This window comes from Rattus norvegicus, chromosome X (assembly GCF_036323735.1).
Source record: "Rattus norvegicus strain BN/NHsdMcwi chromosome X, GRCr8, whole genome shotgun sequence".
NCBI classification, from domain to species: domain Eukaryota; kingdom Metazoa; phylum Chordata; class Mammalia; order Rodentia; family Muridae; genus Rattus; species Rattus norvegicus.
The window spans coordinates 40,825,159-40,840,848 of NC_086039.1; the positions used below are offsets into that span (position 1 = coordinate 40,825,159).

Genomic DNA, 15,690 nt, shown 5'->3' on the forward strand with positions numbered 1-15,690 from the left:
AGACTACAGAACACATTGCAGAAAATTAATGCATTCTCTACTGGAGCTAGCATTTACTAAATTTAATTAGTGTTAAATTTCATCAAATCAGTAAGTCTGAAGTTTCCCCCAGTTAGGACTTGTCCTGTAATACATGTTCGTTGGCATATTGGGGACTATCTTTATTGTTCTGCTAACATCCTTGTTTTATATATGGTAAAATGGCTAAAGAGAATCTGGAACTTTCCTCAGCCATGTGCTTTGTTTGCCTCACTCCCCCCCACCCCACCCCCCTTTCACTGCATTCTTTCCGTTCCGGAAAGCTGCTGCAGGCCTTGAGCTTGAGCAGACTCACTGTGCTTGCTGCAAAAATACTCATCTCATTGGTAAGCCTCGAGGACTTGTCACCTTTGATAAACTCTTAAAAGATCCCAGGCCATGTTAGTTCATTAAAGTCCTACTGCTAAAATCAAGATTATCTGATACCAAATAATATATTTTACCTTAACCACCAGTGTGGTCTTTGTAAACAAAATGGGAAAATAATACATATTTCTTTTTGTTTTAGTGTTAAATAGATTTCTTAGTTATAAAGTGCTTTACCATTCAAAAATATGCTCCTTCTTTTCTTCCACTGCTACTTTCTCCATGCCCTCCTCCCCTCTTCCCTTCCAGTTCCGTTTCCCTCTTGCTGCTTCCTTCTCTTTCTTTCCATTTTGTCTCTTCTTCCCCTAACCTGTTTTTCTTCACATACTTGACTTTGTACTCAAACTGAAGATATATACCACCAAGCCCAGACAACATTGCTGGGGACCCAACCCATATACATACAGCCACCAAACCCAGACAATATTGCTGATGCCAAGAAATGCATGCTGAAAGTAGCCTGATATAGCTGTCTCCGGAGAGGCTCTGCCAGAGAATGTCCAATACAGAGGCAGATGCTAGCAGCCAACCATTGAGCTGATAACAGGTTTCCCATTGGAGGAGTTAGAGAAAGGATTCAAGGAGCTGAAGGGGTTTGCAACCCCATAAGAACAACAACACCAACCAACCAGAGCTCCCAGGGACTAAACCACTACCCAAAGAGTACACATGGACTGACCCTGGGCTCCAACTGCATATGTAGCAGAGGATGGCCTTGTAGGGCACCAATGGTCCTGCCAAGGCTGGACCCCTCAGTGTAGAGGAGGTGGGAAGGGGAGAGTAGTTGGGGAGAGGAAACACCCTCATAGAAGAAGGGTGAGTGGGGATGGGATAGGGAGTTTATGGCTGGGAAACTGGTAACAGGGATAACATTTGAAATATAAAAAAATCCAACAAAAATTATATTACAAAAAATTTGTGCTAAGACTATTACTAAGCCAAAACTTGTTTTCTTGGGTGTTGAATTGGATTTTGACACTTTAGTGGTAATCAGTATCAGAAACCACTTTAACTATAAATTAATATCTAGGATAGAGAGATGTCTGAACAGTAAAGAGCACTTGCTACTCTTGCAGAGCATACGGGTCAGTTCCCAGCACCTACACTGTAAACCATCTGTAACCAGGTTCTAGGGACTCACCACCCTCTTCTGGGTTTCTCAGGCATCAGGCACAAGGCACACATGTGTGCACACACATATAAACACACCCTACACACGTTCATATACATAAAAGAAAAATAAATACATCTTTTTAAAAAATTAACTCTTCTAAAATTCTTATCCATGCCAAAAAAACAGAGGAAAAATATAAATATATTATGATGAAGTAGAAGATATTTGCCTTTCCTAGGACAAAAGGAGAAACATGCATTCTTAATAATAGTACAACCTACATAAAATAGTTTTGCTGTTTATATTAGTTCTACACAGTGTATGACATGATAGCATGTTTATATGTGTTCCTGGTGATGTTATATTTGCTGAACATATTCTGTATTGCATAATGCTTTAATGTTTAGACTGACTCTGAGGGTACAATCATTGTCTTCATAAAGTATATGTTTACAGTAAATACCAACACAATGTAGTACAAAGGGCACTACTTAGAGTTTAAAAAATTGGTGTCCTGACTTCAGTTTGACACTTACTATTTGTGAACAAGCTTAAATTAGCCTTTCTAATTAAGTTGAGGAATTGGGCTAACTCTATTTTTTTTTCTAATTTCTTAGGTCTAATAGCTGCAGTTCTTTCATGATAACCTCACAAAAATTATAAGAAAACAGAGTGGCCACATAAAGTGATAAATTTGAGGACAGTCTTTATCTGGTGCCAGTCTGTATATGATCAAAGACACTACTAGATTTTTAAAAGTATATCCAAGTTGCCATAAAATTAATGTTCAATGTACTGGAACCAGAATAGAAACAGAAGCTACACAGTAACTTAAATAAAGGAACTTTGGTATAAATAATTATTAGTCTATATTAGAATAATATCTATTGCGGTATAAAAGGAATCCTAAACCATTCCTGAAGACTAAGCGAAATGAGTACCCAGGAAAAGATAACTTACTTAGGCAGAGCACTCACCCTCAGGGCTTAGAACCTGTGGTTGCCACCTCATAGGATTGCCTAGATAAGGTCTGGCCATTACAAGACCAAGAGAGAGACAATGTTTCACAAATGTAGGCAACTGAAAATGGTGGAAGATCTTATAGGAAGATTTTGGGTGCTGCTGTAGTAAGATTTCAAGAGAACATCTTAAGATAGCCTCAAGATGACAGAGTCTGAACCTAGACAAGACTGCACAGTTGCTGAGAGGTTTGAATAAATGGTCTAGGTATATGGTTGGAGCAGGACATTACCTGATCTCCTAAAAAAATGAGCATCACTCATAGACCCTAAATTAGATACAAGAATATTTAATATGTAGCCAATGAGAACCTAGCGAAAAGCTTTCTTTCCTCCACTGCATTCCTGCAGTACCCTCTACTGACAAAAAGTACAACATTGTACCCAATGTAAAGGAGTAAATACATATACACATAGCTCATTACTATATAGAGAAAAGACACTAAAGGGTCAATTTAGAGCTGAGAATTAATAAAATCCTAACTGTCACAGTATGAGTAGCATTTACCTCTGCAAAACCACACATGTTGCCTTTAAATTTTAAATTTCTGGAGTATATGTGTAAACATTGTTGAGGGGTCCTTATTTTTCTAAAAAGTATATATATATACACATATATATACACATATATACATATATATATATATATGTATATGAGTCTCTAATTTACTGAGCCCATCCAGCTCATCAGGTCATTTATTCTATGTGCTCAAAGCTTAAGTAACCTTAATAACCTATTCTTGAATCACTGCTACATCTCAAGTGTCATCCTTGAGCATTGAAAGTATGCTTGAGACTATCATCTCTCCTGAGTCTGTCATCTGCTTTGGGGACCCACCACAAAGCTTTCTGTCACTGTTTCCTGATACACCAGGCAAGTAGAACCAGGCAAGTAAAATAAATCTAGTTATAGATTCTAGCTTATGATATGTCCCCACCCTAATGCAGAGAAGTACATACTGTCTTTTTTTAAAATCAAATTTGTATGTGTGACAGAACTTTGACACTTGGAAGAATAAAGGATTTTTCCCAATATCACGTAGCTAGTGAACTGTAAGCTAGCATTCAGTCCCAACTTCTTCATCACGCTCATGTCCACCCTTCTATGAGAACAAAAATCTAATTCTGTGGTTCAGAAATATGTACATATTTTTTCAGTGGCCAAAATTTTATTTATTGTTTTCCATTCAAATCTATGGTAAGTAAGATTCTAAGATGGCCACCAAAGTCCAGACTCCTGGCATATAACTGGCAATTTTTGAATGTAATTAAGATCAGAATATACAATGAATTCCACTTCCACATGGCTAGGTTTTGTTCTATGACAAAAGTGAAGGGATTTTTTCAGATATTCTTAAAACAATTTATCATTTGATGTGGATATCATAGAAAAAAAGAAATTGTTTGGGGAACTTAAAATTTCTAAGATCTAGTTAAATGTCTCAAAGAAGATAAGAAATCTTCTCTTGGCCTGGAAAAAGAGAGCCACCTTGTTATGATGTGTCCTATGAAGTATCCCATGTAGCCAAAACCTAAGGGCCACTCTTGCGAGCTAAGAATAATCCCTGGGTGATAAGCAGGAAGAAAATGAAACCCCAATAATATAGCCTCAATGAAATTTATTCTACCACTGACGTAAATGAACATGGAAGCAGATTTTCCCCTATTTTAAGATTAATGGATGGAACTAGAAAACATCCTCCTGAGTGAGGTAACTCAATCACAAAAGAACACACATGGTATGCACTCACTGATAAGTGGATATTAGCCCAAAATCTCGAATTATCCAAAATACAACCCACAAACAACAGGAAGCTCAAGAAGAAGGGAGACCAAAGTGTGGATCCTTCAGTCCTTCTTAACAGGGGGAACAAAAATATTCATAGGAGGAGAAATGGAGACAAAGTTTGGAGCAGAGACTGAACAAATGGCCATTCACTGCTTGCCCCACCTGGGGATCCAGCCCATATACATACAGCCACCAAACCCAGACAATATTGCTGATGCCAATAAGTGCATGCTGACAGGAGCCTGATATAGCTGTCTCCTGAGAGGCTCAGCCAGAATGAGACAAATACAGAGGTGGATGATAGCAGCAAACCACTGAACTGAGAACGGGGTCCAACTGAAGGAGTTAAAGAAAGGATTGAAGGGGCTGAAGGGACTTGCAACCCCATAAGAACAACAATGCCAACCAACCAGAGCTCCACTGGGTTGGCTAAAGCACCATCCAAAGAGTACACATGGCCAGAACCATGGCTCCACCTGCATATGTAGTAGAGGATGGCCTTGTTGGGCACCAATGGGAGGAGAAGCCCTTGGTCCTGCCAAAGCTGAACCCCCCAGTATAGGGGAATGTCAGGACAGGGAGCAGGAAGTGGTGGGTGGATGGGTGGGGAAACACCCTCATAGATGAAGAGGGAGGGGATGGGATAGGAGGGTTTATGGATGGGAAACTGGGAAAAGGGATAACATTTGAAGTGTAAATTAAAAATACACAATAAAAATTTTGAACACAAAAGATTCTCTTTTGGAAATTTGGCCCTGCTGGCAGCTGACTGGCTTGTAAAACAATAACCTGCAGAATAGTGTCTGAATCTAGTATCTGGATTCCAAGCTCACAGAAAATGGGAAATAATAAGTGCTTTACTATGTCTCTGGGATTGTGGTTATTTGTATCAATCCTAATTTAAATTTAGATCCAGACCAAGAAAAAAAACTTGGAAATTTTACATAAAATATAAAAGCAACTAATAACCAAGAGAGAGTAATTATAGAAACACTTCTCTTGATGTTTAAATTTAGATATAAATATAAATATAAACAAATATAAAATACTATATTTCCAAATCTAACTTGTTCTTTTGTAAGTGTTGGCATGTCACTGAAGAACAAATATTTCATTGAGTGTCAATATTTTGCTTTGACTATGCCTTTAATTGGTCAGCTTGTACAGGTTGTTTGACCTCTCAGGATACACATTTGGGAAGATTGAACAAAAAATTTCAGTTGTAGTCATTGAAATTCTATGACTATGAGAATTTCAGCAATTGGAAGCTTTATTGGCAAGGTGGATGTTATCAGTAATTGTCAGGACCTATATATTTAGATGCAATAATTTGGAAGGTAAGATGTTTTGAATGCAGTAAGCTTTGAATTAATAATTTTAACTCACAAGAAGATCTTAGGGATTTTTACTTTTATTACTTTTTCAGGAAGTCCAAGTGTAACATGTTGTATGTTTGTGATGCAAAATAAATTAGCAGAACCAAGCTGTGAAATCCATAAGCATTGTATTTGGCATTTAAATCACAGCATGTCCTCGTGATTGTTGACAATGTGATGGCTTAATGTAGGCATGATTATGAAATGATTATTTCATTTTGCTTTGCCTTTTTCTCTCCACTGTCTTATTTTGAAACACAGATAGATTACAAGAGTATTTGGTGGACTGAGATGAATTAGTTTATGTGATTTTTATTTCTTTGCATCTGCAGTTCATTCTTGAAGATATTTGAAAGTCTTTTCTAGACCTAAACCTAATTTTGACATCATATAAAATTTATTATCTGCTGTCGCCGGAGTTTTTGATCTTAGCCATTCTGACTGGTGTGAGGTGGAATCTCAGGGTTATTTTGATATGCATTTCGCTTATGACTAAAGATGTTGAACATTTCTTTAGGTGTTTCTCAGCCATTCGGCATTCCTCAGCTGTGAATTCTTTATTTAGCTCTGAACCCCATTTTTAATAGGGTTATTTTTCTCCCTGCAGTCTAACTTCTTGAGTTCTTTGTATATTTTGGATATAAGCCCTCTATCAGTTGTAGGATTGGTAAAGATCTTTTCCCAATCTGTTGATTGCCATTTTGTACTAACAACAGTGTCCTTTGCCTTACAGAAGCTTTGTAGTTTTATGAGATCCCATTTGTCGATTCTTGATCTTAGAGCATAAGCCGTTGGTGTTTTGTTCAGGAAATTTTCTCCAGTGCCATGTGTTCAAGATTCTTCCCCACTTTTTCTTCTATTAGTTTGAGTGTATCTGGTTTGATGTGGAGGTCCTTGATCCACTTGGACTTAAGCTTTGTACAGGGTGATAGGAATGGATCGATCTACATTCTTCTACATGTTGACCTCCAGTTGAAAATGCTATCTTTTTTCCATTGGATGGTTTTGGCTCCTTTGTCAAAAATCAAGTGACCATAGGTGTGCGGGTTCATTTCTGGGACTTCAATTCTATTCCACTAGTCTATCTGCCTGTCTCTGTACCAATACCATACATTTTTATCACTATTGCATGAGTTCAGGGATAGTGATTCCCCCAGAAGTCCTTTTATTGTTGATGATAGTTTTAGCTATATGTTAAGTCCATTTGGTTCATGACTTCTGTTAGTCTGTCTATGTCTTTGTTTTATTTCTGTTTCCATGATCTGTCCATTGATGAGAGTGGGGTGTTGAAATCTCCTACTATTATAGTGTGAGGTGCAATGCGTGCTTTGAGCTTTAGTAAGGTTTCTTTTATGTATGTAAGTGCCCTTGTATTTGGAGCATAGATGTTTATGATTGAGAGTTCATCTTGGCGGATTTTTCCTTTGATGAATATGAAGTGTCCTTCCCTATCTTTTTTGATGATTTTTGGTTGAAAATCGATTTTATGTGATATTAGAATGGCTACTCCAGCTTGCTTCTTCAGACCATTTGCTTGGAAAGTTGTTTTCCAGCCTTTTACTCTGATGTAGTGTCTGTCTTTGTATCTGAGGTGTGTTTCCTGTAGGCAGCAAAATGCTGGGTCCTCATTACATATCCAGTTTGTTAATCTGTGTCTTTTTCTTGGGGAATTGAGTTCATTGATGTTGAGAGATATTAAGGAATAGTGATTGTTGTTTCCTGTTTTCTCCGTATTTGGAGGTGAGATTATGTTTGTGTGCATGATGCTTTTTTTTGTTTGTTTGTTTAATTGAGTATTTCTTATATACATTTCGAGTGTTATTCCCTTTCCCGGTTTCCGGGCAAACATCCCCTTACCCCTCCCCTTTCTTATTGGTGTTCCCCTCCCCATCCTCCCCCCATTGCCGCCCTCCCCACAACAATCTAGTTCACTGGGGGTTCAGTCTTAGCAGGACCCAGGGCTTCCCCTTCCACTGGTGCTCTTACTAGGATATTCATTGCTACCTATGAGGTCAGAGTCCAGGGTCAGTCCATGTATAGTCTTTAGGTAGTGGCTTAGCCCCTGGAAGCTCTGGTTGCTTGGCATTGTTGTTTTGCATGATGTTCTTAACAATGAGTCATCTCTCCAGCTGTGATAATTTCTTAATTTATCTAAGTTTTGTATTTTATACACTTTTAAATTAATATTTGTGTATAGAAGTGAAAAGTGAAAGCTGCTTTTGGTTAAGCTTTCTGTTTTACCTAGTAATCTTGGAGTTTTGTTTTGTTTGATTTTGTTTTGTTTTTTAATATAAAAATATTTTTGATTTACTTGTTCCAGTAAATTCTGAAGAATAACTGAGCAGTACTATAGTTATTTGTGAAAACAAAAATATTTCAAGAAACTCAATCTTATCTGTGGTTTGTAGTTAGTTCATTGATACATTTCTATTTAAAAATATAATAAGCAAAATGTTATATAATATTATCAGATAAATTCAGAGGTAATGAAAGAATATTATATTTTGTTATTGGTTAATCAGATGAGCTTATTTTGTTTTTTATTGGATATTTTTATTTACATTTCAAATGTTATACCCCATTTCCTGGTTTCCCATCCGTAAACCCCCTATCCCATCCCCACTCCCTCTTCTTCTATGAGAGTGTTCCCTCTCCCCAACCACCCACCCCTTCCTGCCTCCCTGCCCTGACATTCCCCTACACTGGGGGGGTCCAGCCATCGCAGAACCAAGGGCTTCTCCTCCCACTGGTACACAACAAGGCCATCTTCTGCTACATATGCAGCCAGAGCAATGGGTCTGTCCTTGTGTACACTTTGGATGGTGATTTAGTCCCTGTGTAATGTTCTGGCTGAGCCTCTCTGGAGATAGCTATATCAGGTTCCTGTGAGTATGCACTTCTTGGCTCCATCAATATTGTCTGGGTTTGGTGGCTGTATGTATATGGACTGGATTCCCAGGTGGGGAAGGCTCTGAATGGTCATCCTTCAGTCTCTGCTCCAAACTTTGTCTCCGTATCTCCTCTTATGAATATTTTTGTTCCCCCTTCTAAGAAAGACTCAAGCATCCACACTTTGTTCATCCATCTTTTGAGTTTCATGTAGTCTGTGGATTGTATCTTGGGTAATCTGAGCTTTTGGGCTTTGTGACTTTTCTAAAGTGACTAAAATGTTGCCTTTAAAATCATACTATAATAAATATGTTATGCCCAGATCTTTTGCACTTCAGATTTTATATATTAAAATAAACAAGCTGATTCACAGGAACATATACGTACTGTAAGATTATAAACTATTAATTATATTAGTTCACATTTGGCATTAATATAAACTACTCCATAGAAAGATAACCTAAAACCATTTACTTTTAAATTGTCCTTCGTCATACCTAGTCTTTCCCACTGTTATTCAGGCCTTAATTCTTTTTCAGGACATTGGGTAGCTTATGACAATCCAAAAAGATAGCCATAATTTTTGTCATTGTATATTCCCTTTAGATTTTTGAGAGAATGCTGAGTCTTAACGACTAAATCATCAGGGAGCATCAACCTTTCATTTCCTTAGACACATAGTTTAAGAAGTTTTTATTCTTCCTTTTAAAACTAAAGAAAGAGATCCTTTGGAGTGAATATCGGGAAAAATGTCCTTTACACAGTTTTACCAGTCATCTTCTAGATAGAGTAGAATTGCTCTTTTGCTACTAAAATTGTCTTAAGGTTTTGTAAAAAGATATGTTCCAAGGACTAGCATAACTTGTAATACACCCATGGATGTGATTTAATTTTATTATACTATCTTTTTTAGTTGTTTTCTGACACATCTAATGTAGCTCAAGCAATACAAAATGAAGTTTATTAAAAACAAGTTAATAATTAATAATGAACAACCAATAATTAAGAATTCAAATTGTTCTACCAAATCTGCAATCATGGCTTATCTTTTAGCCTAATTCTCACATCTGTTCAGCTGACTATACTAATACCTCCTTTGAAAGATAGAATGATAGTGAGAATGAATATGAAGTAATTTTCATTGTGCTAAATATTTGTAGGAACTCTCCACATAATTTCTGCTAGCAATAATATTAAATAAGAATTAAAATGTATTACCCCATTCTATTATTTTTTCTAAAATACAGTCTTGGGTGGTGTTAATATGATTGAGTTTTAACATTACAAGTTAAGCCTGTTGTGAGGGTTCACAAGTTTATTACAACACCTGGGCAGGCTGACAAAGTAGAAAGGATTCATTTTAGCTCACCATTCCAGATTCCAGTCCATCATTGTGGAGAAATTCACAGCAGCTATAGTTTGATGGATCTGGCATTCTCACATCCACCATCATAAACAGCAATGGATACATAAATGGTAGTGCTCAACAAGCACTATTCTCATACAGTCCAGGACACCCTGCCCAGGGATAATGCCGCCATAATGAACAGATCATCCCACTGCAATTAATGTAGTCAAGACAATCCAAACAAGCATGCCTTGGGCCTATATCTCAGGTGATTCTAGATTGTCACACTTACAATTAACACTAAGCATTGTTTGTGGGTAGAAGTTTATCATTTTATCCAAAGCACAGAGACCTTATTATCAGAGAGAGAAGAAGAGTGAAATTGTCATGATTGTCGTGCAACTGAAGTGGCTGCTGTGATTATTATTCATTATAAGTCAGTTTTGGAATTAAGAATAGTGTATTAATTCACCTCATGTTTAAGGACTGAGGACTTTATAGGTAAGAAAAACAATAGGTAAGACAAATATTTGTTTACTATCATTGGATAGTAGCTATATTTGGCTGTTTTAAAATACATCAGCATATTTTAAATTATAAACCTTATAAGTCAGTTTTCATTGCATCATATAATTTTCTATCTGAAGTAAACAGCCCTAAGGATAGAACTTGCTTACAGACAAAGTCATTGTCAGTGTGATAATTACTACATCTATCCTCATATCATGCCTATTTTTTTCTTTAGGTATCAGTGTTGTGTGACCAATGTTTGTCTTTAGGAGCTGATAATTAGAGTGCAATCTTGAGAAATAAATGCAAAAATAATGAGTCTCATTATAGAGACAAGTTTAGCTTGACAGCTTGACAGAGGGAAGGTGAGCCCAGAAAGACAAAGAGAATCACCTTCCAGGTAGACTAATGCAATAACCACAGAACAACTAAAATACAGTGGAGAAAGAATATTATACCTTGCTTCCCATAAAAATATTCAATTCTTTTACTAAAGAAAAAACTTCTTATATTACCTTCTGCTTATTCTTAGCATACATAGTTATGTTGCAATTTTAATGTGTGAGTGATAAGTGGAGTACAGGGAAAATTAGATATGATTGGAATATTAAAGGTTTTTGCCTCAGAGGGGTTCAGGATAAGTTAACTTTCTGACTGGTTGTACAAGGGAGAAGAAATAGATGAGCTGTTGCAAGCTATGCCTTATGGAAGTGGGAAGTTCTATACAAAGGTAAACTTGCTCCAGAAAGTCGAGAAAAATGCAAGGAGAATTAACCAAGTAAACTTGTGATACATCTTTCCCACAGCTAAAGAGATCCATACACTCCAGTAAGAACGGTGAAGGCCTTCAAGATTCTAAATGAAAATGACCCCACCCAAGTGGGGAACAAGTCAGAGTCATCAGACAGCCAAGTGGCAGAGAGCCAGTCTCCTGGCCATGTTTTAAAGTGACTCCAAGAGTAGCTTTTCTTTTCTTTTCTGATCATTAAATAAAGGACATCTGGATTTAATATTATTGAGAATTTAGTTAAATACAACTTTAATTAAATTGGACCTAAATATCAATGGGTTCTTGGATTATCAAAATTTATAGGGAATACTTTAGGCATGATGTTTCAAATAATATAAATAATATATAACTATACCTTGCTTTAACATCCAAACACACAGTTCATATATCTATAACTTAAAAAATATAGATGCATTTGGTGTATTATGTTTACCTAATGACCTTTTATATAAGAAGTTTAAAGATTCAAATGCTAGGTGATATTCTTTAACTGTATATTCTTCCCTCCTTAAAAGGTCATGATAGGGGCTAAAAATATGGCTCAGAGATTAAGAGTAAGTTTAGTTTCCAGCACCCATACTGAGTAGTTCACATGTTGCAATCCAGCTATAGAGGTATCTGATGCCTCTGAGGGCATCAGCATTATGTATACACACATTTAATTAAAAATAAAACAAAATGGTAAAAATATAATAAATGGTGATTTGTATGTTACTTGCAACATCTGTTTACCATAACTTTTCTCTTTCATTTCCAGTGTAAAACTCTTTCTGGGGTCTGTGACCACATCATATCCCTGTCGTCAGATCCTCTGGTTTCACAGTCTGCTCACCTTGAAGTGATTCAGCTGGCAAATATCAAACCAAGTGAAGGGCTGGTAAGGAATGCCATGTTTATCAAGCCATCACCCATCAGCACACAGCAAGTAATGTGGGCAAAGAAGCGGCCTCCAAATGTAAACATCTATACATTTCCACAGAGACTCATCCTTCTTTTCATTTCCTAGAGAAATCAAGGTAGTGGGAGAGTGTCGAAAAATAACCTTTAAAAGACAGATCCATAAAAATAGAGAGAAACAAAAATGGTTACTCCTCAATTATCCTATTTAATCGGGTCATCATTACTTGCATTTTTTTCATCAATTAAAATTCCTTAGCTTAAAAACTTTTAAGAGTTTTACAGTAAGCACAATGTTACCTGCCAAGTAGGTATTTTCTTTGTTCATTTTACTTTGATTTATTCTGGTTTTAATAGATCTTCTTTCTCCTTAGGTAGGTAGTTAAAGCCACATTGTGTGTGTGTGTGCTTTTGAGGTCTATGTATAAGAGTACATGTGCATCCAGGCAGGCATGACTCATGTTGGGCTCATGTTGGGGCCAGGTTTTAGCATGGGGTGATCTCAATTGCTTTCTCTTTTGTTAATACAAGAGTATCTTACTAAATAGCCCTGCAGCTCAACAGACTGACTAGCCAGCAAGCACCTCAGTACCTCCTGTTTCTCCTGACAGTTGATTGCAGTTCCATCATGGCTGACATTCTATGTGTGTGCTGGGGATGAAAACCCAAATCTTTATACTTACTTATCAAGTACTTTACCCACTGAGCCATCTCCCAAGAAACTATGTTTATGAAGTGCATCCATTCCTTCTTTCATATGTATTATAAGAATTGAATAACCAGCTGGAAATCACTACCACTAGGCTAACATTGATGAACTGCATTTATAAATTTTTATATTATTTGAGCTTTTCAAATATACATTTAGAAAGGAAGTATATAACATTGATAAGCATGAGGAAGACACGACCCACTAAACAGAAAGCAGCTGGAAAGCATCTACCTGCAATGTACTTATTATACATTAGGTTCATCCTATGGTGTTCTAACCTTTGTTCCCATAAATAGTAATATTCTAGAAAATAGGAATCTTGGAAACGAATATACACTTAATGATCTCTAAGTAAATTTTAACTGTTTATGTGTCTTTTTCGTACACATGTATGCATGTCTTTACTGATATATTTGTAACTATTTCAGAGAGGAAAACCTTTATTAATCACCAGTGATGTTTAGTTTGAGGCCATCCATGTATTCTACACAAGGACTTCTCCTCTTAGTTGGCTAATTCTGGGTGTCGATAGTTCCTAGTGGTTTTGGTTTGTTTGTTGTTTTTTTGTTTTTTGTTTTGGATTTTATGAGTGGTTTCATGAGAAGATGAAAATCAAATATAGCATCATGATTGCATGACATCAGACTAAGTTGTAAGTATTATATCTAATATTGACTTGTTTCTAAGCTTATTTTTTTTAATATTTGTAAGCTTGTATGAAGAAACCTTTATGATTTAGAAATTTAATTATACCACTTCCCACCCTTATCTGAAGTTTACTTTCTGTGGTTTCAACTAACATGATCATCTGGAGTCCTAAGATATTAAATGGAAATACCAGAAATAAACAATTGTTACATTTGAAATTGCATATTATTCTGAGTAGTGTGATTAAAATCTCATGGCAACATATATGGGACATGAATAATCTTTTTGTTTAGCTTAGTTATACTATATATGATACTCACTCAGTGACTACATAATTGCTATTGAGATTATTAAATTAAAAGTCATGATATCAAAAGAGCTTCACTTAATCAAGACTTATCTGATTTACAATAAATATCCCCAATTTGCATAGTGGTGCTAATAAATCAGATATGCTAAGGAAAAATCATAAAATGTTTTTATAACTGATAAATTGAAAATATTTGATACTTGGGAGAAAGAAATTACATTTATACAACCATTATATCAATATATTATCATAATTATTCTATTTTCTATTAGGTATTTTAATCTTGTGTAACTTATAAATGAAAATTCATCATAATTATGATTATGTAAGTAAAATAATACATAAACATAGACATATAGTGTTTGATCCTGTTCTTACTTGTAGATATATATCATAGGTTTTTGGAACACACTTGCATGAGGGGATGACCTTTACAAAAGTAATTTAATTTTTTAAAATAAAAACATTCTTCAGTGCATAACACTATTTTTTTCTTCATCTCCTCTTAACTTATTTTCAATGAAAGATGTTCATAGCATAATGTATACAATAAAAAATATGAGCTAATACAGCATTAGATTAGATTAGTTTTTTGGGAATCTGAATTAAATTTTCCTACTAATTTGCACCAGAAGCATGGGCAACAATAGGCATATGAAGTGAGCTGGACTTTCAGAACAATTTCTTTTCTCTATTAATATATCACCCTGACGAGATCTTTTTCTTTATAACTTAAGGTAGGTTTGTATTGACTTTTTAGAATAGACATAAACTTAAAATGGTAGGAACCACAAATCTAAATAGTTTGGAAAACAACTTTCAGGGAAAGGGAAAAAAAATCAATTAGAAGTTAAGGTGGGTGGTAGAAAGACTTTCCATTTGCCTTGTATTTTCTTTGAGGCCCTATACAGGAAACATTAATTTTCTCACTCTGCAAGTAAGAACAGAACCACAGAATTTTAAAAATTATTTTGAATTAAATAATAACCAAGCAGGACTTTATGAGGTAAATCTAAATAAAATATATCTGGCATTTTCAAAATTATCTTATACCCAAACTTGGAATTACTAAAGGTATGTGTGAGCAGCTCAAAGGGATATTTTTAAGTGTGAAGTTGCTTACAGAACCTCATATGCAAAGAACAGTGAGCAATGCATCAATTGAATTGATTCGCATGGAGACAAAAAAATCTAAAATGTTGAATATAAATGGGAAGAATTAAGGGTGACTCTTATAATTCTTATCAAATTTGCAAAAGATTAGAGGCTTTACATGAGTTATTCAAGATGCTGTTTTAAAATGCACTCACTTTTGAATAACCTTCATATGTCACATTTAAAATAAAACAGTTTGAGAATCAATCAGCACATGCTTAAATGTCTAAAAGGCAAAGGCGTGGGAAAGACTGAAAACAAATGTACTTAGTTATAATTAAGTCACGATTTGCTTTAAAAAATACTTAGAAAATTGAAAGCTAGGAAAGTGAGATCTACTAGAACATTTGAAAATTGGATGACAGAAAAGATGAGTTGAACAGAGGGGCCTATAGGCATCATTCCAGAAGCTACTTGGCAGCAGGCTTCCTTATCTAGTGCGGTGCATGAACTATTGACAAATATGCCTTATTTTACTGTGTTGATTGTGAGACTTTGGCTATTATTGCTTAGCTGGTACTTGATTTGAGCAAGCTGAGTAGGGGAAAAGGAGCTGTTAAAAATTGACTCCTAAAGGAAAACAAAAAGAAAAAAATTAATAGAGATAGTTTTAATTAAATATGAGCCCAGTAGTCATCACATTTTCAGAAAAAAAAAAAAAACAATGACATTTGAATATGTTTCTTTACCTCGGTGATAGCTACATCACATAGACTTTCATAAAATAA

The 15,690-nt window shown here is 35.6% G+C and overlaps 1 protein-coding gene across 6 annotated transcripts in view; it reads left to right on the forward strand.

Annotated features, from left to right (window-relative positions):
• The window catches only part of Cnksr2 (connector enhancer of kinase suppressor of Ras 2), a 248,888-nt gene that overhangs the window by 102,316 nt on the left and 130,882 nt on the right, over window positions 1-15,690 (forward strand). For all 6 annotated transcript variants that reach the window (XM_017602144.3, XM_063280272.1, XM_039100001.2 and 3 more), the window contains exon 6: window positions 11,998-12,117. In XM_017602144.3, the coding sequence (XP_017457633.1) occupies window positions 11,998-12,117 (120 nt within the window). The remainder of the gene's footprint in view (window positions 1-11,997; window positions 12,118-15,690) is intronic.